Source organism: Orbicella faveolata, unplaced genomic scaffold, assembly GCF_042242905.1.
Source record: "Orbicella faveolata isolate gen_17 unplaced genomic scaffold, um_ofav_v1 contig_24, whole genome shotgun sequence".
Classification (NCBI taxonomy): Eukaryota; Metazoa; Cnidaria; class Anthozoa; order Scleractinia; family Merulinidae; genus Orbicella; species Orbicella faveolata.
This window is the reverse complement of record NW_028301552.1, coordinates 9,709,216-9,732,342: the sequence shown is the minus strand read 5'-3', so window position 1 is coordinate 9,732,342 and position 23,127 is coordinate 9,709,216. Positions and strand designations below refer to the sequence as shown.

Here is a 23,127-nt window from a genome sequence, read left to right as displayed (position 1 = left end):
ACTCCTAAAGTGAGTAATGAATTGTTGGGCCTACTATGGCCAATGTTGGAAAGCAGAAGGCCCGCCGAGAGCCTTTTTTGTTTGAAACAAGCGTGCCCGCTCAACCTGACATGATGGTTTGCAAGTAAACATCTTTGAAACGTCAGGGCGTTTTTTACTACGCCGAGTTTCAAGATTATTCTGGCTCAATCCGTCAACAAATCGAAATGAATTCTGCACTCGTAAAGGACGTGATTTCTCTTTCGTGCAGATGATTTTCGCGTTTTAAATGAACCAATCGTAAATTTGTTAATGAACAACTTCAACTTGAATGAATTGTGATGGAAATGAAAATAATGGGAGTGCGACGCACCAGCAAGCGTTTTTCCCGTAATTTGTTTTCAGCTGGAGAACAACTTCAAATCTCTTTACAAGTCATAACAACAAGGGACCCAGCTTCCACGAAATCTAGACTTTCTTAGCGAAACGTTTGGCCAAGTTAACGTTTCAAGTTTCATTTTATTCAGAAGTAATTAGAGGACTTAAAATGAGTTTCTTGTGAGTGAGCTTTTGTCCAAGCGGCTTTCTTGGTTGACTCATGATAAACCAAGTATTGTTGAAAGGTCGCAATTGTCCTGATAAAGATCGCATTGAAATCAAGGAAAACAACAACAAAACAGCGGTAAAATAGTGGAATATTCATCAAGGGGATTTTCAATGGATTTGCTGCAATCCATTCAGTTCTTTGAGTTTTTTGTGGACATGTACATGGGCGCAGGGAATTCAATTGAGTCGCCTCAACGCCTCTTAGTCTCTTTGATAAAACTGGAATTGCTTTTGAGAAAATTAGCATTCTAATACTATAGGTGATTAACTTCACCACCACTTCAGTTCCGCCGACTGAAGTGAATCTCAGGACCTGAACAATTTTCTTCTCATCAGATGATGTTCAAGTCTAGTCTGGCATCAACCCAATATGTTTTCCCGTTGTAAATAGTTAACACAGTTTTATTAAATGCGATGACTTTTTCTAATGCAAATGATCGATTGACTGATTCATTGACTGCAAAAAAAAAGTAAATACCTTTCTCTTTCTAAAATAGATCAAGGTTTTAATATGGTCACACAAGAATTGCGCACGTTCGAGGTGTTGTCCACATTTCCATATTTTCGTTATATTTCGAAGACAGAATTATCCAGATTAAGAAACGGATACCTCAAACGGCTTACTTTTTAACTCCTTTTTTTCCCTTTACGATTCTTGTGTCGCAGTTGCAGGTGCTTACTTCGTCAGATTTCCTTTTAATGAATCTAGAAAGAAAACCATACAATATGATCACGTATTACCGCTAAGTGTAAAACTACCGGCGTCAGACAATAATTTTTGGCCAAAATCCTTCCTGTTAAAAGCGGTTTGCATCATATTTGTAAACGAGCTTGAGTTGGCGCAATTACAACTCAATTCTTGCCTTTTGTGTTGATTTTCCACCTGCCCCTAACGATTTCCAATTTAAGGTATAGTGATTGCGGATACGAAAATGAAGCACGGAGAAAAGCGAAACTGAGAAATAACTTCTTGACTGACTTTTTCGTGATTCCAGGAAGTAGTAAACAAAGCTAACTACCTGTAGCCTGGATATGACATGAAGGAAAGACAAGGTTTTAAAAGCAGTCGAAGTGTTGCAATCTACCTCAGAAGAGTGGTAAAATTTCTTTGCGGTCTTTTTGGCTTTGATGGTCAAATCCAAGAGTATTCTTACGAGGACTGAAATAAACGCATTTTAAAAAAGGCATCCTCGTCGCCTTGTTTCCTAAGACTAAACAAATCCCATACAACGTGCCATTATTATTAATTTTTGAAGGAGTTGGAGGTTAAACTTGAATCAGACGGGGGAAAAAAACGATAACAGTTTTCAGTTAAAACGAGACCAACATCCTCTCTCGACGAAGCATACATATATTACGCTGATTCAGAAAGTCAATCACAAATTATAATATCATTTATCAGCAACGCGTATTTGATATTTCTGTAGAAATTAGAGGGATAAACGATTCCAGCAACGAAGGCCAAGTTCTTTTGAGTGTGCCTAGCCTTAAATTTTTTGCGTGAAAAGTCGGATTTTGCGATAAGAAATAGCACAACATTTTTATTTTTGCTTACACAAGGAGTCTGATTTGAATTCGAATTTTGCGTGCAATTTTAGCCACTTTCTGCAAAGAATCTCTTGAAATAGCCTGAATGTTAGCCGCCTCTTCGAGTCACACACGCCAGAAAAGAAGTTGTCTTCTCAAATCACTGTGCGCCCATGCTAAGGTAAATAACTCGGTTTAAAATACTACATATAAATGGAGCAGTAGGTAAGCAAGGTGGGGAGCTAAAACTTGGAATAGAAAACGGAAATTTACATCAAAAAGGGAAGACTTGTATAGGGAAAATTTAGCGGGATAGGAAGAAAACTATAATTCTTAAGAAAGAAATGAACAATAGACAAAGCACAATTTCATAGTTTTGAAGGTGAACTTGAAATTATCCTAGAGGCGCAAAACTGGTCAGTGTTTTTCCACGCTAAATGAAAGGTTATCTTTGCGCACACAATTTATACTGCTCGCATCGCAATTCAGAAATTCAGTGAGTCGAATAGACAAAACGACATTAAGTGAAGTGAATAATTTGAAAAGGGCACGAACGGTAAGAAATCGATATTCAGTTGTCAGTAGGCCTTTGAGTGTTTACACAAATCAAGAACAGACATAAGACTGGGCTCCCATTTTGAAACCTCGTCAGAGGTACTTTCACCGTCCGGTCATGAAAATTACACAAAGAATGTAAACTTCATTACTGGTATTTTCTGGCAGTGTAGCATCGCGAAACGGGCGCGCAGAAATAGTCATTTTGACGTCATGGACCAGAGGACTGGGTCCGCGTAAGGGGGATTATGGGTAGGTTTCTAGGATATGTTTTTATCACTTAATGACTGGTCCCTTGGGGAACAGTGAATTTTGTTTCCCGAGAATATCAATGTTTCCCGAGACGAAGACGAGGGAAACATTGAGATTCGAGGGAAACAAAATTCACTGTTCGCCAAGGGACCAGTCATTAAGTGATTTGTTATATAGTAAAACAAATGGGTCAAACCGGCGGAAAACAAACAATCGCTTTATTGACAAATGACGTGCAACAGCGGTCAACATTTCGCGGGTAACAGTGAACTGTTTCCCGTTTGACGTCATAGTTTTCGCAATGTTGCCGCTCATGGCATTTGGCGGGAAACAGTTTCATTGTTAGATGTCATGTGCCCATGAACTAGCCAATGAATGGGCGCGCTGTAGTGGGAAAAAACGCCAGCTACATAACAAAGTGTAATATTCTACCCTGGGTATTGTTAATCATAGCATGGTACATGTAATACGTTATAGTGAATCGCTCTAGCCTGGCACAAGCCTAAGACCAGGCGAAAATAGAAACGGACAGCCAGGCAAGCCCGACTTATTCGTTAGGTGTGAGGATGGGTCGCTAGCCTCTTCGCTTTCGCCGCCTCGAGTGGAGTGATAGGGTGGAACAAGTGTAAATTCTTTTATACTGTCATTTGCATAATCCCCAGGGTATGATTACCAATGCAAATTGAGTTTGCGTAGTTGTCTCTTACAAATCTGTCAGTCAGTCCCTCATTTTCTCTTGGTCTAGGTCAGGACTTGACTTGAGCACCAAAATTTTAAATTGTGGATTTTGGGATATTTACATTTCGGAACTCTTTCCCTCAATGAGATGTGCCTGCAGGGAATCATTGTAGTGTATTCATCATCTTGAACTGGATATTTGTTTTGATGAATACAACTACCATGATTCCCTGCGGGCGAGTCTCATAGAGGGAATTGGCCATTGACGCTACGGCAGCTGCTTTCAGCGTGTGGAGTAGTCCAGTCCCTGAACTCATCCAGGGCGCTCCATATAGGGGTTGAACTCAGGCGGGAGAAGTAAGAGTCCAGGATAACTTGCTTGCATATGCTCAGAACGCCGCTTTTTTTTCCCCCCAAATCGGGAGCCGGATAAACCTGTGGAAGTGCGCGCGGGCCTATCAGCATGTCTTAATTACAGAAGGAACACCAAAACAACCTTCGGAAAGGTTGCTCTTGCTATGAACTACCGGCCAAAACAGTAATCATTAATTAGCTGACTTGTTTAAATCGTGTAATGAACGATGGGAAACTCGTTACTAAGTTTGCTCTGAGCATGCGCTGGCAAGTTATCTCTCTTTTCTCCCGCCTGGATTTAATATAGGGTGGGAAAGGGAGAGTTCAGGAAGAAAACTAGGTGAAGGATGAGCGTTCCCTAGCTTTTCCCACAATGTGGTTTTGGGTTCAATCTTTGTTATAAAGTAACTGAGGAGGACATGGGGATTTGCGGGGTTGCGGTGTTAATGTTTTTTTTAATGCGGTGATGCGGTGAATAAAATCTCAACTTGCGGTGTTCCGGTGATCTCAAACCCTACGGTGTGCGATGCTATGCAGCTTAGCAGATAAAACTGGTACACAGGGATTTTCATAATGATGCCAGGACTGATCTTACCGCCAAAATGCCAAAATGTGCGACCTCATTCTAGTTACTCTATTCGTATAGGTAATCATACAGTTTCGAGTTCAATTTGGAATTAATTTGCACTTGTGAGTTTTTCAAAAAGCTGAAATTTCAGCTTTTTGAAAAACTCACAAGTGCAAATTAACTCCAAATTGAACGAGAAAAACCGTATGATTACTTATTAATAATATAAACATGAAAAAATTCGCGCGGAGGAAGTGCCGGAAGATCTTTCTCGAAGCCATTTTTTCTCATTCGAGAAAACTTTTTTCAAAGTTTCAGCACAAAATTTTCATCATCATTTTACATGATATCATTTTCTTAGAAAAGTTGCTATTTTCTTACAGTCAATCATAATCCAGAATTTCGATGTGTAATTTGCACTGGTGTTACACTTTTTGCACTGGTGTTACACTTTTTGCACTGGTGTTACATTTGAACTGCACTGCTCTTAGCCAATCAGCATCGAGTAATTTTTTCATGTGTATTATTAAAGATGTAACCCCATCATAGTCAAATGCGACCCCATCCAGCGGCACATCCCTATTAGCGTAGTAGAATATTCAGGCCAGCCGAAGCGCTATTTAGGTCTAAATGTGAAATCGGAAACTCGCGAGCACAGCGCGCGCTGAAAAAGGCGCGTTCAGAGTTTACTCGCGCGAAGTAGCCAATCACGTGTGAGTACCGAAACAGCGCGGTTACGTAGTTTCACAAAGATGGCGGCTGTAGAGGATGATGAACCTGTGGCTGGTCCGTCAAAAGTTGGTGCTAAGGAGAGAATCCAGCAAGGAGCTGCTCTGAAAGCTGAAGGAAACGAGTATTTTAAGAAAAAGGAGTATCGGAATGCGATGAAGTGTTATCATAAAGCATTACTGCACGTAAGAGGACTCGTTGACCAGCCGACATTTACCGGAATGACCGGCATGGACTCTTTCGAAAAGGAGATTTCGGACGAGGACAAAGAAGAGATTTACCAAGTTCAGTTTAGTTGCTACAACAATCTGGCTGGTAAACTCAAGGGTTTTTTTTTTTTCATTTACGCGGAATATCGTAATAAGTGCCGTAAAAGGGTGGCACTAGTGACATTATTTTATAAATATTTGAGGACGTGAAAATAATATCAAGCATGCATAACGTAAACTTTTCACCTAAACTTAGTCTTTTCAATTTCAATTTCAATATTTCTAGCTTGTTTGATGAAAGACAGTCGTTGGGATCGGACGGAGTTTTACTGTAACGAGGTAGGAGACCTACAGTCAAACCAAGCGAAGCGTACCCCTCAAGATTACATTAATGGATTGATTATTTGAATATTGAACCCGCTAATCGTTATAAGAATGCAATAATGAATTGATTATTGGGAAATTGAACCCACTAGTTGTTCCAAGAATACGGCTAATGGGTTTAATGTTGAAAAAACTCAATTTAATATTGATTTTTGAAATGACTAGCGAGTTCAATATTCAAATCTGATCAATTCATTATTGCATTCTCGAAACGATTAGCGGGTTCAATATTCAAATAATCATTTCATCAATGTAATCTTGAGGGGTACGCTTCACTTGGTTTGACTGTAACAGCTGACTGGTTGACCACAGCACATGGGTTGGTGTATGAGCCAGGTCTGCAGGGGTGGTCCATTGACCTGGGTCCATCTTTTGTACATACATCTCTCTCCTCTATAGTTTGGTAATCAGAATATTCGCGCGACTTTCCTTTCCTTTTTTGAGGTGTTTCCTTAAAGAAATAGAGAACATTGTCTCTGTGTTTCTTTAGATTTATAGAAAAATTCGCAAAAGTTTTGGAATACTCAGAAAAACTGTGGAAACCCTTGCAGTTGCCCACGGCTTGTGTTTGCCTGTAGCATTTCTCGTTCTTCCAAACTTCCAACTTGAGATTTCCATAGGTAATACCTTATACTTCTTTGTCAAGTGTTGGAGGTCAACCAGAAAGTCAGCAATATTCTGTCTTTTGTCTTGTAGGCCTTAAAACTTCAACCACAAAATGCCAAAGCCTTATTTAGAAGAGGGCAATCCTACTTTCACATGAAGGATTTTGAAAAGGCAGAAAGAGACTTAAAAGCTGCAGAGGAATTGGAGCCAAAAGGTATGCAAGTTTAATTTGTTGAAATGACAAAGAAAAATAGTACAGAATACTCTATTTGTCACATAGACATCGCCCAACGTGGCGGTCCTACTCCAGCTTAGAGGTCGACCAAGGCACACAGCCTTGGTTTACAGCATGTATCTTTTATATTGGACATCCATGTTGTGCTCAATTGACACCAGTCAAAACACGGTATCTGCTGGCCAGTATCATGTGAGCCTGCATATCACCAGCTCAGGTTTAGAGCTCATTGAGGTCACGTGTTTTGAAGTCAACTGCTGCCCAGATACGGGTTTTCGATTGGATCGCAGGTTCAAGCCAGGTCAACTTGATGTAATCAGGAGCTCCGCTTTTAGAAGTTCTGGGTAAATCTATATATTATATTGTGGGGTCTCACATAATCTTGGTGTGATTACAACTTCTAGTTAACTAATTACTGATTTGCTATATTTTCACAGATTCAAGTATCAAGAAAATGTTGGGATTGCTTGAGGTAGAGCTGAGGAAAGTCCGAGAAAAGGAAAAAAAGATTTATGCTGGAATGTTTGATAGGCATGCCAAAAAAGAATAACATTTTACATGATTGTAAATACATGTAAGTTTTAGACAATTCAGAGCATCATAAATTATTTGAAACATTATTTTGTAAAGCAACCTACATTCATTTGTACATTATACACATACAGTATATGCCATTAAAATGTTTTCAATAGTTTGTCAAAATTGGTATTGTTTTGATGAATCTCCTATTTCCAATACTTTGGAGCTGTCCAGGGTTAGATATTTTGAAGAATGTCAACATTATTTAAAATGGTAACAAAATTTCTGCAATTGTCAGCAAAACTTCATCAAATTTAATTCAAACTATCCGAACTTTTCTTGAACCCAACCTCATAAATATGTTTTATCTTTTTTTTGATGAACAGTTCTCGACTTCTGTTTTGTGCTTAGATCATAGTGCCGTCACATTTGATCATAGAGTCACCATCTTTCAAGAATAATTTGGCAGAGGAATATGGGGACTAAAAACTACTCTGAGAGCAGAGAAAGGGTCAGGAATGCTCCTAAGAACTCATTGCAGTATTTTGGTTCCAGAATTCTGGCTTGGGTTGTTTGAAAGGTGGATGACACTATTCACCGGATAAATCACTATCCACTGGATAGCATAGTTTGTTTTGTCAACACTAGTATCCAATGGATAACGATTTATCTGGTCTATAGCGTTATCCAGCCTTCGAACAAGCAGTGTCAGGGTTTTTTAAAGTCGTAAATGATGATGAAATCAGTAGTGTTTATTAATATGTAAGGTAGGTAAAGTCTTTGTCATTCCAAGTGGTCCATATAGCCGAACTTATGACAGTTTCCATAGAATGAAGCAACTAGGAGTATTTCTACAGCCCCCTGCCCGTTTTTGTTGTTTTGTTTTTGAAGGGTAAAGTAAAACACTGCTAGCAAACAAATAAGCATTCTAATCACCTAGAAAGAGAGTTAAACCATGGACATTGCCTCAGTCTAATTTTTTTTTTTTCCCGGCTACGGCCCAACCTTGGATGGGATGCAAATGACAGTCCATCACAGGGTTACTCCCAACGTCTAATTCGTCGGTACTTGTTTATAAACCAGGCCCCTGTTGTTTGAAGTGTGGATAACAATATCCACCTAAATCACTATTCAGTGAATAGTGTAGTTTGTTTTGTCAACACTCCACTGGATAGCAATTTGTGTAGTGGACAGCATTACCTACCCTTTGAAGAACTGGGTAATAGATGAAGAGAGACACTTTGAAACTAGAGCACCTTGTGTTTATTTTGTGACAAATCCTTCTGTCACAAGCAAGTAAAGATCTCATGAGTGAGCACAGTGAATGAATAATGCACACTAATGAGTTAAACATTCTGAAGAGACAACATTTTTGTTGACAGAACACTTTTACATGTATGCTTTATTGTGACTCAATGCTATGCAGCTTAGCAGATAAAACTGGCATGCAGGGATTTTTGTAATGCTACACTTTTTCACATAACTATCTCGTACAACACTTGCACAACTAAGTACATTAATATTTAGAAATTAAAAATGTTAATTATTTTCTGTCAAAGCCCTTTACTGCAGCATTAAAAGAGAGGTTTGTGAAGGTTTAACATACAGTTGACAGTGTTTGGAAGAAAAAATAATTATACTAAATGTAAGTTTTCAATGGTGTTCCTACTTTTGCAAACCATTCAAAACACAAAATCAGAACCTTTCTTCTAGAGCTACAGTATACAGTTAGAGTTAGCTGAGATTTTCACAAAAAAATATTGATTAACAGCATACAATGAAATCACACAGCTAACATCCCAAATTAATATTTATAGTAACTGTATTAAATGCATGACTTGTTGAATCCTACAAAAATTAATTCTTTCTGCATGAAAAGACATAGAAATACTTCAAAAAATGAATGGACAATACTAAAATTCTCAAAGCTGGCCAGAACTTGAATGATAAGATGCCATACCAAGCTTGCAAGCTATTCAAGTCAAACTATGAGAATAAAATAATTTCATGTATTGTCTATCAGCATTCTCATGTAACGATAACATGTTCAAAGTAAAACAATGCCAAATCATACAGAAGTTCTAGTCAGAAGTATCGCATTCCCCAGCAAAATGTTTGTTTCATGTTCCCCCAGTAGAACTGCTTCCATCCCTCCTTTGTACGTTCAAAGTCTTCTTCGGGAATTCCAGTCTGTATCAGCTTTAACTCAGTGCGGTCATCTTTCTGATCCAAAGAGATCGTTACCTTTGAGTGGTGACCTAGATGGTGAAATAAAAAGTACATGTAACAACGACATCTTAACAGGCGTAATGCGAATGATGAAGGCCTCTGTAAGCATGTCTAAGGAAAACATATTTTAAACTTTTAGGCCTCCTCCACACTACGCCAGGGAAATTAGAAAACGCAGCTTTATTTCTACACTTGAGCCTACAGTCAACACTAATCGATCCTGAAAATGTTCAGTGCTTTTCGTGGGTTTCTCTTCAAACTGGAGAAATTTGAAAGTGCTAGCTTTCCGAAAATGGAGTGACTTTTTGAAAATGGAGCTTTTCAAAAAGGATGATGTGGTGCTAATCATGTGATTTCCAAGTTCCCTTACCAAGTTTTCCCCAAACACAAATCCAAAATGACCGATGATTGTTGCAATTTTGAAATTTCTCTGGTAGAAAGAAAACATTAATTTTGATGCATTTTCAGAGTTTTCAGATTTCTACAGTGTAGGGCGGACAGAGCCTCTAAAGACTGATTTTTAGAACAAAATGGCTTAACCCATTGACTCCCAGAACTTTTTGCCAAAAATGCATTTTTTGGACATTTTGCAGATTTTCAGGCTGGATATGGGTTAAATTAGCTCCAATCTACTCAAAAAGGCATATGCAACATGAAAGCATCCTTTTCTTTCCCCTAGCATCGCATTCTACAACATGTTTGCTTGGGCAAATGTTTTTTTTACCTTTCCTTTTTCTCTTTTTCTTATCTTTTTGCTGCAGTGATTAACCTTCTACTGGGCTTGCTTCCAGTTCAAAAAAGTCTGAGAAAGCATCATCAAGACGGGCAATTTTTACCCTGGAGTAGCCATGTGTAGTTACAGGAAATTTTGCTCTGAGTTTTTCACTCAAATTTCTGAGCATTTTCATGCATATTTCAGGCTCCATTGAGCCGATCACTCTGATCTGGGTCCTGGGTCTGGTCCTCCTGCAGAAGTTGAGTATAGATGATGCCAATTTTGGTCAAAGTTGATGACGTCAGAAGTGGAACAAAGGCCAAGGCTTGTCACAGGCGTTTACGGTCGGCACGGGAGTCAATGGGTTAAGATATATATTTTTAATCCAGTCTAGCCAAACATGAGTTATTATTATTGCTGTTCATGACTTTTTAAAATAATGTGCCTTAAATTTATTCTGAACCATAGCAACTTTAGCTAGTTCTTTAAATTCGTTCATTGCAATCCTTTAAGGAGTGTCAATTAATAATTTATAACAACTAAAGCAGAAATACTGTATATATACTGGTCTTGTACACTAACTGAAATTAAGTAAATTTTGCACCTTCAGGCCAACTTTTGTACCTCCATTGCATAACAATCTTCTCCTCAGAAACCTTGAAGTGAAAAAAAGCAAGAATTAGTTTTAATAACACATGAGGTTGACACTTAACAACTCTACCAGAAGAGGTCACAATACAACAGGTTGACTTTGGGGAAACAAAACAAAAATCATTTCAAAATAACCGGGAGTTGGAGAAACCAAGTTTGATTTAGCCAATTGTAAACCACGTTGAAATCAAGGGCATATTCAAGGGAAATTGGTTTCAGTTTAAAATAAGAAGTTACCAAGTTCAACTATCATGATAGTGAACCCATATTTTAGGAAAAAATTGTTTATCATTTTTGTATTTTTTGCCTTACCAATTCTTGGAATTTTCCTGTAACATTGCCATTAAACAGGACAAATGTTCCTCCACGACTTGCATCCACTTTTGCTGAGCTTTGAGTGAAAGCTTCGATTCTCTAAAATAAGTAGACAATAGAATTTGAGATGAAATGAAAAGTTTGATGGTCAGTGGCTCTCCACCCATATACATGTATATTAACAAAAAAAAACCCACCTTTAAGTAATTATAATACAATAAGGCCTTAATTACTTTAAATTTACATTATATACCAAAGTTGAGCTTTGAAAGTACCATTTTGTTTGCCTTTACTGTAATTTTTCAGGCCTTTGTTAAGCCTGATTTTGGTTCAATTAGGCAAAAATATTTTTTGCATTTTAATCCTTAGCCCTGTTACTGAATTGGATATATAATTTACCCTCAGCATTTACTCTGCTATTTCTGTTTCATAAAAATTGCAAGCTCTGTAATTGTAACTAAATTTCAGAATGCTTAAATTACTTTTACCTGTTGTTCTGTTAAAGCTGCATAAAGTTCTTCTGCAGTTGTAAGAAATTCTTGTGTCATGGTTAGCTTTTTTGTGGAGATTGGGCAGCCCACTTGAGCTGTATCAGCTAAATGAGCAAATAAAACACCTTTGATTAACATGGATTACATGACTGCCTGACTAGCAAAATATACACAAACAAGGTGGTGACTGCAATGAAACTCGTAGCCCGGTACTAGTTTGACAGCAGCCATGTAAAGTATCCCTTAGTACAGTGACAAAACAGAAAGTGAAACATTGCAAAACTGTTAGTAACAAAATATAAATTTAAAATTTTCAAACACAGTTAAGTACAATATAGATGAGATTCCGGCCTCAAGAGTCCTCATGGGCCCGATGAGGATGAGTGAGTGAGTGAGATGAGATTAGTATAATCAGTTTACAAATGTAGTTTTAGAGAAACAGATAAGAATAAAAACTAACAAAATCACATGTTGCGATATCATTTAATTTAATTAATATTTAATTTCTTGCCTTGAAAATGATCTCAAATAAGTAAGGCTTGAGGGAATATTTTCAACAAAAAAATTAGCTATGTCGAAACGTTGTTTATTAATTTCACTACGCTTTGTCTTGAAAATGATATCAAGGTGATATTGACATGTGAGATTATTACAAGCAATCAAAGTTTCGATTGAAATAATTAGTTTTACAAATTATTGTGCATAAAAACAAGTCAAAATTTATCAATTACTACTCAGTACATGTCTGTTTGAGAGGTTTATTTCTACATGCCATAATTATATCCAGCCACTTACTTTTGTTTTTATTTGCATCTCCTGAGTCAGCAGAAGCATTAACAACTGCAGCCTTGAGTGCCTCAGAAGAGGATCTCTGGAGAACTGGGCTGTCTTTAGATGGGAGAATCATCCCTTGACTGAATTCTAGAACATCAACAAAAAAGAACCAAAATCCATAAGATATCTGTTGCCAGCTTATCAAACAACAAAACCCTAATTTTAAACTTGATTACATGTAGATAATTGAGAAAATTACTTCACTGAGATTGGCTGAGAACAGGCCAATTTATCGTTAATTTTTAATTTGCACTGCAGTGCAAATTAACACCCATGCTTTCGTGATTTTCACAGTTATATAATAAGAAGGCTCCAGGAATTAAGAATTTACACTACTCTTGATATTTGAAAATTCTTTCAAATTGCACTTGCCTAGAGGCTTGTGCAATTTTGAGAGAATTTACAGACATCACGCATAGTGTCAATCCTTACTGCACTTGTCTTGGATTCATATGATTACTGTACTAATTGACAAACAAAGGGTTTTACTGTGCACATTAAATTTATTATTTGTATAGGTAATCATACGGTTTTGAGTTCAATTTGGAATGAATTTGCACGAGTGAGTTTTTCAAAAAGTTGAAATTGCACGAGCTGCTTCGGCGAGTGCAATTTCAGCTTTTTGAAAACCTCACAAGTGCAAATTCATTCCAAATTGAATGAGAAAAACTGTATGATTACTTATTAATAATATAAACATGAAAAAATTTGCGTGGAGGAAATGCTGGAAGATCTTTCTTAAAGCCATTTTTCTCATTCGAGAAAACTTTTTTCAAAGTTTCTGCAAAAAATTTTCATCTTCATTTCATGTGATATCATTGGCTTAGAAAATTTCCTTTTGTCTCTCAGCCAATCGTAGCTCAGAATTACGATGTGTAATTTGCACTGGTGTTACACTTAAACTGCACTGCTCTCAGCCAATCAGAATCGAGTAATTTTCTCATGTATATTATTAAATTAATAAAAAACTTTTTTATAGTTAATTAATAACAAGTCTTGAGTGATTCTTTGACTCACAACTGCAGAAGTCTTTAGCTGGAAAGAGCACACTATCCTGCAAGTGATCCTCGAACAGATACCAGTGGTGATAGGTGTAAGGCTGGCATAGCTACGGCAGGATAAATGCTATGTACATGCAACCCAGAAAACTTACCTTTAGTTAGTACCCTAGCCTGGTACAAGTGTATCACAATTAAAACCGGTGTACACTCGTACTCATTGCGTAATTAAGTCTCTATGTGGCTGGATCCAAGACACTACATCAAGATGAAATAACAACTTACAATTCTTTTACCAACAAGCTATATACAGTATATCTGCTGTCTATCATGTTGCACACATGTATTTATCCAACAGACTGTAAATTGTAAACAACTTTGTTACCTTGCCTGAGTTCTTTGATATATTGTGACAGCTTTTCCCTTATCAATTCTGGGCCAACTGATCTAACCATTTCTTTCAACTGATAACTTTCATCTGAGCTCTTTTCAGTTGTAACCAGCACCTGTGATTCCATTATAAGAAAAACAACAACAATTGTAAAGTCAAAACCATTCTGAGATAAAGTTGATATACATGAGATATCTATAGAAGCTTATTGGGGACAATGAAATGAAATGAAACTCACATTTACTTCCCCTACATCGTGTTCTTCACTAAGATTTGGAATCTCAATATTTCCTTTCCATACTTTGTCACTATCTGTTATGGTCCCTGTTGAAAATTAAACAGAAACCCAATTTGCTTGGAATGGCCAATTCTCTCCATCATCATGACTATGAAACTTGCCTACAGGGAATCATGGTAGTTGCATTCATCAGAACAAATATCCAGTTCAAGATGATGAATAAAACCACTGGTTCCTGAAGGCACATCTCAGAGAGAATTGGGAATTGAAGATTGTTTAATCTCGGCAGAGTTGACTAACAGAGTACTATGAGTACAAGGACTATTAAGATCATGTCCAGCCTTTTCAGTACAAAAATAATTCACTCACTTAAAAAGACAACTGTTTCATTTTGTAACACATGTTTCTAGCAACATATAATATTTGCACTTGTACAAACACTTTGGGAGAAATTGGACCAATATGATAGACAGTCAACCCTGCTTACAATTGTAATTATACAGACACTTACACTGAAACACTGTCAACTTTTTGCACAGGCTTACTGTACTTAAAATCATTATCTGCTAGACTAAAATACAAACTAATTGAATGTAAAAAAGATTCACAAAAAATAAATTTATTTAATGTTTGCCAGAATTGATGACTTATACAAGAACTCTTGAAACATAACTATGAATTATAAAAAAACAGTGATACTCACCTGACCAATCTAATGTTATTACCCATTCATAGAAAAATATCAATTTTGCTTTTCTGTTGCTGAAAAAGAAAGATTTAGAGAGTACATGTTTATGTAAAGAGAAATGTTACAGAATGATATAGTGTACAGTTACAGGAGTTACTAACAACGGTTTCCAATTAATCACAACCTAAGTAACTAGAGTGTACATACATGTACGTATATTAATTAGGGAACCATAAATCTGGAAATGTCCAAACACCTAGAATTGAATGAATTAAGCTTCTACTAGTCAACTAAAATTAATTATAGATTTTCTAGGCAACACATGACACATTTGTCCTCAGGGTTGATGCTCCATGTTGCCACGAGAATGTCGCGCACTTCCTGGCACTTGCATGCGCATGTATGTTATGTTACGCTATAATACAATATTTACTGTAAGATGCACCAACAAACACTCCTGACCAATATGTAATATGTGACAACTGCAACTGTTTTTTTTTTCTCTCTTTTTCTTTCTTCTTTTTGCTTTGTTAAAAGCACAAAGCTAATTAAAATATTCTCCCTTCTGTTGTATCTCTTAATTTTCAAGCTTTGTAGTATTGTCAGTATTAATTTTTGTGAGCAATGTAATCGCGTTTGTATATTTCATGTGAATAATCTATTAGTAAATAATCTCGGTACTGTTAGTTAATATATAAGTGTGTTCCTCATCATTGTATATTGTAGAGTTGTTATCGTAAGCTAATTATATATTTATTTTTGATTGTAAGTTAATTGTAGATATTTTATTCTTCTGTAAGTAACTTTAATGTAAGTAATGTATGTCATTGGTAAATAAAAAAAAAAAAATAAAAAAATAAAAAAAATTAAAAAAAGTTATAATATATTAGTTATAAGGGAGCAACGTTTAAATGAAATACGCAAGTAAACATCTAAGTTACTTATCAAACTAACTTTAGCCCACAACTGACTTAAACTTCTCTTCTCAAACTTCTCTTAACACTGCTGACAAAACAACCACTACTACTAGCTACATGTTCCTGAGTCCTTATTACAAAGTATTCAAAACTGTTCTGACAGCTTACAGCACAATGTTCAGTACTATTTGTATAGCATTACATCATAATCATCACAATGCAGTAGAAATGTTCTAGAAAGGTCTGGAACATGCTTTCTAGAAATTTCTAGAAACTACTTTACAATAATCCATAACACTATTTTTTTCAGGTTAAATCATGAAAATTTGAAAAGACCTTCGACAAAGATTGTCAAATACAGCAATAAATTTCATCTTTTTACAGAAATCAGTGTTCCAACAAAGTTTTGAAGTAGGTAGCTGTATTTTCTTTTTCTATTTTTCATTTTTATTTCAGTGAAGAAAAGCCCAGCAGAGCAGCTGGTCGATATCATAAGGTACACAGTGATTTTTTTTCTAAAAGCCATTCAATTTTGATCGACCTGGGAACTACTGGTGGTCAGAGACAGGAGGCTGCACTTACTTGGCATAAGCTTCACCATCAATTTTTCGAACATCAGTTATCTTGACTTTTCCTACAATTTTTTAAAAGAATTAAGCGTAGTCAGTTTAAATGCTCTCTTTCCTTGAGTAGGCAAGTATGTGTACATAAATCAAAATAAATTTGGATCACATACAGGACGCGCTAACTAGTTAAGGTCAGCACACACGAGGGCACTAGTCCCTGCCACTAGTCCCTGCAACAAGTCGCAGGGACCAAGTCCTATCGTGTGAACTAGCCATTTTTCCTTCAAAATCTAGTTGCAGGGACTAACATTTTGGTCCCTGCAACTTCTCCCATGAAATCAAACTGGTTTGAATTTTTGGGACAAGTCGCTGCAACTTGTTCCTCAAAACGCTTCGCGTGAACTGTTCTTGGGACAAGTTCCTGCGACCAGTCCAATCATATAAACTCTTCAGGGGACTAGTTGCAGGGATTAGTCGCAGGGACCAGTCCCCTCATGTGTGCCGACCTATAAGGATTGGCAGTTGGTAGGTCAGACTAGTCATAAATTAAAATGCATGTTAAAGGTGCTCTTACCTTTATTTAACTATATTTACCTACAAAATTAATTCTTCAATTTTTCGTATTTACATGTAGGGAGAAGGATAAGTGGTAAGAGAAACTAAGAATTAAGAATAGTTATTTAAATTTAGTCGAGTATAAATAACATTGTTAATCAAAGCACGCATACATGCACTATTTACAAATAATATTTTCTGTTAGAAACCATCACATCACAATGCGTACTAATATATAAGTCACCCCACGATTCGTTTCACGTGAATCTAGTTAAAAGTCAGGGAGATCCAGAGGTTATATTATTACCTACAAAACTGAAATAAAGCTAATAATGAAGCTTATTTTGTAAATCTACAAATGTACCTTTATCTGTTTCGATTTCTAAATCCTTTAAAAGTGTCTTCAATCTTTCCTTGGACCAAGGAGTTGCATTTTTCTCTGTCCTGTTATAAAACACACAAGGAAATATTGTGGTTTAAATGTGATCATGACATCCTAAACAACGTTTTGAGACAGGGAAGTTTACACTTTAATACGGTTCAAATATGTCAAGAGTTATAAGCTCACTAGCCACGTGCAGCAAGTTTTAGGAACGGTCGATCACTTACCAGTGCCAATTATTCACATTTTTAGCATCAGCTCTCTCTTCTACGATCCACCTCGGATCACCTTCGCCCCATTTAGCCATGTCGATGACAGTTAAAAACCACTTAAACTCACAGAGCCGGTAGATCGACGAGTAAAGTTTTCAGTTCTTGTCGAAGTTGCGACGAGGAGGCAAGAATGAAGCGCGAATTGCATCACGGAACAATCGTACCCAGTTGTCCTCGTACAAAGCATAGGTAAGTGCGTGGTGTAACAGTCATGTGGTGGTTTGTTAGTAGAATCCATCATGGCAGACGAAAACGGGTTTGATGATGTGAACGGAAAAGCGGAAGTGGAAGAACATGCTTTAGAGAACGGAGAAACCGATGAAGATGAGAAAGGTAATTTGCATTACTAATGTTGAATTATTTCATTTGTGATACGGTGAAACAAGGACAAGCTTCATGAGTGAAATGTAATTAAACTGCTTATCTATCACTTTCACATTTGGAAATCTGCCAATGTTTTTTACATGACATGATTAAGCTTACTTTACTTGTTATGAACGACGTTAGACTGGCGTGTTTGGGGTGCTCGACATGAAATGTTTATAACAATAATAATGCACTTATATGCACTTATTGCAGGGGTTTCATTAAGCTAGGCCAGGCACCAGGCAAATTGACCAGCTGCGAGGATGATTTTGCCCGCTTGGTTTGACCACCTAGAGAAATGTTTTCTTTAAAAGAAGTTCAGGGAAAAAGGTTTTGCCCTCCAGTAAAAAGCAGTTGTCCTCCTGCGAAAATGTTAATGTAAAAAGCTTGATTATTGTTAGTATTATTTCTTTTTCAGAGTATGAGGCCCTTGATCTGGAGTTGGATCAACTAAATTCTTGTCTGGACAAGCTGGAAAACTGGAACGATTCGCTTCAGTCTAGAATGAAAGACATGCTAGAGAATATGCAGAAAACAAGGGTTGAGAGACAACTGCAGTTTAACGGGAATAGCAGTGATACAGACACACAGAGACCTCAAGATACCAATTAGCTCAATCGACTACTTTTAGGAAGGGATTGTTATCATTGTTAGAATTATAATTTGACTGTTTGAGATTAGAAATTGGAAAAGATGGTTTCAATTAAAATAGCCTAGTATGAATGTTTAACATGTTATCACTTGAAATAGAATATTTCCATTATTTTATTTAATATACAACTTTATTATTTCAGCACTATGATCAAAATGTTGTTCATTGCTGACTTGGGAGCTATTTAGAACATGACAAAGTGAACTTTGCTTGTTGCCAGATGCAAAATGTAACATTTTTAAGCCAGTTGAACTTATAATTTTAATTTAGTTGAGAATTTTATAGCCAGTAAATGAATCATTCAGTCTATTTGGACCTAATTACCTGTGGATTTTTATAGGTGGGAATATCAAGAATAAAATTTTGTTCTGTCCGAAAAATTCTTTTTAACTTCACCTGTTTCAATAATGTCTAAAGGCAGTCAACAAACCAAGGTCTTATTGAAAAGTTACTCCACTGTAAAAAACAAGCAAACCTTAAGTCACTCGTTCGAAAAAAAACAACGACAATGTACCAGATTTTGGATAGAATGTCAGTCTGTGTCCAACTGAGGGAATTAGTCCTTGTGATTTTTTGGGAAGATACATAAGTAAATTTTACTCTTTTGTCACCTTTCTCCACCATAAAGGATTATTTTCATGGTGATTTTGTTGACAACCTAACAGCTATTGAATGTAGCCTGGGGAACAACTGACCATCACGGCTAGAATGTGACTAGGAGAGGAGAAAGGGGGGCTGGGGGGAGGGGGGTGGTACTCAACATAGTTTTATATGGGGAGGCTCTGCTCTGAGGTCCAAATATACTCTTACCCTTTTATATGCCATTTTTGACAGAAAAGGTAACCCTTAATAACTTTGACAGAATCTGGTAGCCCTTTAACATACCTACAGTACTCTTTAAGTGACCCCAAAATAATTCCTACAGAAATCTTTCTATGCAAAAAAAGATCCATCAGTTTAATTTAAACCCTAAAAAAATCCCCAAATCTTTAATCAATGCATCACTTTGTCACTTATATACGTGTACTTATGTACCTGTGCGATATATCAGGTCAGTGACTCAGCGCGATACGAAAGTCCTCGTGAATTAGTTTCTCGGGATCCGGGATTTGGTTTATTTGAAGGCCGGGATTCAGGATTTTGAAGGAGACGAGGGGCGAGAAAAAGAACTTATGAAAAAGAACGGAATTGGTTGATTTTACGAAGCAGGAATCACGGGGGAAAAAGCGAGAAAAGAAAATCAAACTGTCATCTTAGTTGATGTCGGAAATCGGCCGAACAATGACTTAGTCGACTTAAACAACTTCTCTACGACGACTTTCAGTTTGGACGCCATCCCGTGTAATGAACTGTGAGATTTGCCGCGGCACTTGTAACTGTTGCTACCATCTCCGGCTGGCAAGTAATCAGCGATCAAAATGATCGGGAAACTGAGGCAGACGTTACCATGAATAGAGGCAAAAAAGAAACGAAAAAAAGAAAAAGGAACAAGCTATCAAATGAATTGACTTACTGACGGACGAAACGCATCTGACCGTTACCGAAACAAAGTAAACAACATCTTTTTTTTCTCCTACTCTCAGTTAATTTATACTGAAACTGCGAAAATTGACTACTCTCAGAGGGTACTGTAAAGGGTGTTTTTGTCAGTATTCGTCATGAACTGACTTATTTTTTTCCGTGAAATGGGAAATTACTAGCTTTTGGACGTCGGTAAAACTCGTGACGTCAAGGTAAGTTACCCGTGACGGTCAAGTGACAGTAATCACCTCGTCCCCAGGGTCCTCCCGCGGGAATGAACGGGACTATACATTGTACTTCATGGGTGAATCGCACGGCCCAATTAAAATGAGAAGCGTTTTCTTTTTGTCGCCACTTTCTTGCGGAAGTGAACAGAAAATTTAAGAGCTGGTCTGAGTAACTTGAGTCGTAAGATGACGGAATGGTTGAAGAGGCTGTCAAATGTGCAGGGGAACAATAAAATTACCCGTGTGTGGTAAGTTAATTGGGTTTTAAATCAATCTTTTCTGTTTTGGTTACTGGCTTGCGTCAGTCACCACTTTGCGTGTGAAATCATATAGTCAATCTCAGTGAGATCGAGATACCTCGAGATTTACCTTTAAAACCGGCGCGAGTTGTTACAATGAAAACAACTGCTCTTTACAGTATATAATTGGTTCAGTTTCATTGATTATCACATTTCGAGTAAAAAATAAATCAATTCAAGTTTACCAGCAGAAACATGGCGCTACGAATGTTTGCAATGACACATATAATATAACCCAATTTAGTTAAGTTCGAACGAAGGAGAACGCAAATCTAATTTTGTGTTGGTGTCCGGTGTACAATGTGGCTGTCCTGCGTTATACAGGGTAGCCACTAAGGGGCAATGGCCTCATCTTCGCACGTACTCACGTAGAGACTGAACAGTAGACAAGACCCGTGAATCGAGACCACTTGGACAAGTTTCTGCGTTTGGATACATAACAACTATTACTTAACACTCATTTCGTTCAAATCATACAAACCTTTAATTTTCTATCACTCTTTTTAATTCTTATTTGAAACTGAAGATTTGAAAATTCTAGACCTTCAGCAGTTATCACGCCAGAAACTGCACTCACGCCACTCCATCTCAACACCATGAATTTCTTAAACTTTTACTTATTTTTATTATGTACTTAGAATTTCACCACGTTCCCCTCCCTGGCTTCTCGTTTACCCCCTCTTCCTCCCCTTTGAATGACTCTCACGTAGTATAGTACTTTACTGGCTTGATGTTCTTAACTTCCTAGTTAGTTAGTAAAGTCTACATGAGTAGTCCCTCTTTTGCTTAGTCCGTCGTGCCTGACAAGAAAGAAAACCGCACTTCTCGCCCCAGGATTTTGCGCGGCCATTTTCTTCGCGTCAGGAACGGGTGACGTACACGTGACGGGTCAACAGTCCCATATTTTTTCCACTGAAGGGAGGACCTGAAAGTTTGTGCCCTTTCAGGTACCTTTTCCGCTATTACCCAGAAGTCCTCGCGTTTCATATTTTGACTGGGCTCGAGGCTAAAAACCAAAATGGCGCGAGAACGTGGTGAAAACACTTCCGAAATTTCCCCTACTGAAACTTCAAAGAAATGCTAAAACACTTGTGTTTTGCGTCAAATTTCTCGCTCCTGACGGGAAAATGGCAGACTGCTGTAAAGAGTTGCTACTAATCGTTGATAAATGTAAGACTAGGCTGTTTTGCGACATTTTCTGTACGGAAAATGTTGTCTATTGCTGTGCGTGTCCTTCTCGATAATGCCGGGCAATCTTGAAAATCACCTAACTGTGAAATTATTTATTGTCAATTCAGATAACTCGGAAAATCCAGAATTTGGAAAGGATGATGTTGTGGAGGTTGTGTCTTTTGTCCTGTCCTGGCCTCAGCGGTAGGTGGATTATTGAGAGATCTGATCAAATATACGAAGCCGTTTTTAATTTGCGATCGACGAAGCAACATCAAAATGTCTGTCCTCGTTCTCTTTGCAGGCAGTGTAGGTGTATATTCAGAGATCAACTGCACTTGGCGCGTCTTGAAGATCTGCTTCAGCGTCTCTTAAAATGTGCCGTCGATCGCATTTGCGAGCTTCGTGTTCCTGCTGTCGAAGAAGGGAAGAAGGGAAATGAACCCACATGCAGTGGTGATCAAACCGACGTGGACCCAAACGAGTGGTCGCAACCAGATAAGGAGAGGCTGTTTCTCGCTGTGGGAAAAATCTTTCAGCTTCCTTTTCCTTTTTATCAAGTGCGAAAGATCCATCTTTTGCGGCAGGTATGCAACGAATGTTTATATCTGGATACAACTTATATCATTTTTATAGCGCGATTTTAAATGGGTAGTGTGTGTACAGTTCCGTACTTCTAGTGTCCGAATGGTCGCTGATCATGTGCTTTTACCAGGTGACCTCAAGATTTTTTTGTTACAACAACGTATTTCTTTTGTCTTCACACACTCATATAACAATATATCTCAGCTGTAAAGCGCTGAATGGATACACGAAGACTTGAAGGAAGTTTCACATAGAGGATGTCAAGGAAGTAATTTTTTTAAGTGGCCTATATTTGTGTCTTAGTCCAAAGGCTTATGTAACTTGTCTTTTTTCAAATGCCATGTAAAAAGTCTAAAGTCTCAAAGCTAGCTGACCAGGTGATCTACAAAATTCATTTTGTAATTTTTTTTAGGAAACAACAAGTAAAGACTGTTCAAAGTACTGTGATGTGAATGTAAGTACATTTCATTATGAAGTTACTTTATTGGGAAATAACTGAAGTCACGTCAAATAAAACAGAGTTGTGAAAAGTAGCTGGCTGCCATGGGAAATCACCATTTATTTCACGAGATAAAAAAGAATTGGGGCTAGGGCCAATATTCTTCCAATATGGTCCTGAGCAAGCTTGGTTAATAAGAGTTTTATTTAATACTCAACTTAAAATTTTTAGAAAGAATGCCACCATCATGGGCTGGGAAAAACATGCAATCCTGATAGAGAGCCAATACTAATGTCTGATGTTAAATAAACCAGAATGAAGAGACAGTTGGAAGAAAAAGAAAAGGAATCCTTTGTTTAACTGCAGAATACCTTGCCAACTGAGTTAATTCATTCATGCACATTTCTCATTCTTTTAAAAATATG

At 37.4% G+C, this 23,127-nt stretch overlaps 4 protein-coding genes across 4 annotated transcripts in view; 3 read left to right on the top strand and 1 right to left on the bottom strand.

Annotated features, from left to right (window-relative positions):
- The first annotated feature begins 5,242 nt into the window (after positions 1-5,242).
- On the top strand, positions 5,243-7,384 carry LOC110061102 (tetratricopeptide repeat protein 9C-like). The gene is made up of 4 exons (XM_020767931.2): positions 5,243-5,563; positions 5,744-5,796; positions 6,538-6,661; positions 7,120-7,384. Exons 1-4 carry the CDS (start codon positions 5,272-5,274, stop codon positions 7,230-7,232), a joined length of 582 nt encoding a protein of 193 aa, XP_020623590.1. The 5' UTR covers positions 5,243-5,271; the 3' UTR covers positions 7,233-7,384.
- A 1,186-nt stretch (positions 7,385-8,570) lies between these two features.
- LOC110061101 (activator of 90 kDa heat shock protein ATPase homolog 1-like) lies at positions 8,571-17,603 on the bottom strand. The gene is made up of 11 exons (XM_020767930.2): positions 17,399-17,603; positions 17,154-17,233; positions 16,251-16,302; positions 14,767-14,825; positions 14,064-14,149; positions 13,820-13,940; positions 12,398-12,523; positions 11,600-11,706; positions 11,109-11,210; positions 10,750-10,801; positions 8,571-9,459 (listed from the first exon to the last, which is right to left on the bottom strand). The coding sequence occupies exons 1-11, from the start codon at positions 17,476-17,478 to the stop codon at positions 9,287-9,289; spliced, it is 1,038 nt and encodes a 345-aa protein (XP_020623589.1). The 5' UTR covers positions 17,479-17,603; the 3' UTR covers positions 8,571-9,286.
- A 35-nt stretch (positions 17,604-17,638) lies between these two features.
- Positions 17,639-18,841, top strand: LOC110061095 (bublin coiled-coil protein-like). The gene is made up of 2 exons (XM_020767925.2): positions 17,639-17,776; positions 18,228-18,841. Exons 1-2 carry the CDS (start codon positions 17,683-17,685, stop codon positions 18,419-18,421), a joined length of 288 nt encoding a protein of 95 aa, XP_020623584.1. The 5' UTR covers positions 17,639-17,682; the 3' UTR covers positions 18,422-18,841.
- A 2,672-nt stretch (positions 18,842-21,513) lies between these two features.
- LOC110061001 (ubiquitin carboxyl-terminal hydrolase 34-like) overlaps positions 21,514-23,127 on the top strand; it is a 48,711-nt gene continuing 47,097 nt past the window's right edge. Inside the window, exons 1-4 of the mRNA XM_089291658.1 lie at positions 21,514-21,678; positions 21,807-21,882; positions 21,983-22,265; positions 22,676-22,717. Coding sequence (XP_089147784.1) covers positions 21,636-21,678; positions 21,807-21,882; positions 21,983-22,265; positions 22,676-22,717 — 444 coding nt within the window. The 5' untranslated portion in view covers positions 21,514-21,635. The remainder of the gene's footprint in view (positions 21,679-21,806; positions 21,883-21,982; positions 22,266-22,675; positions 22,718-23,127) is intronic.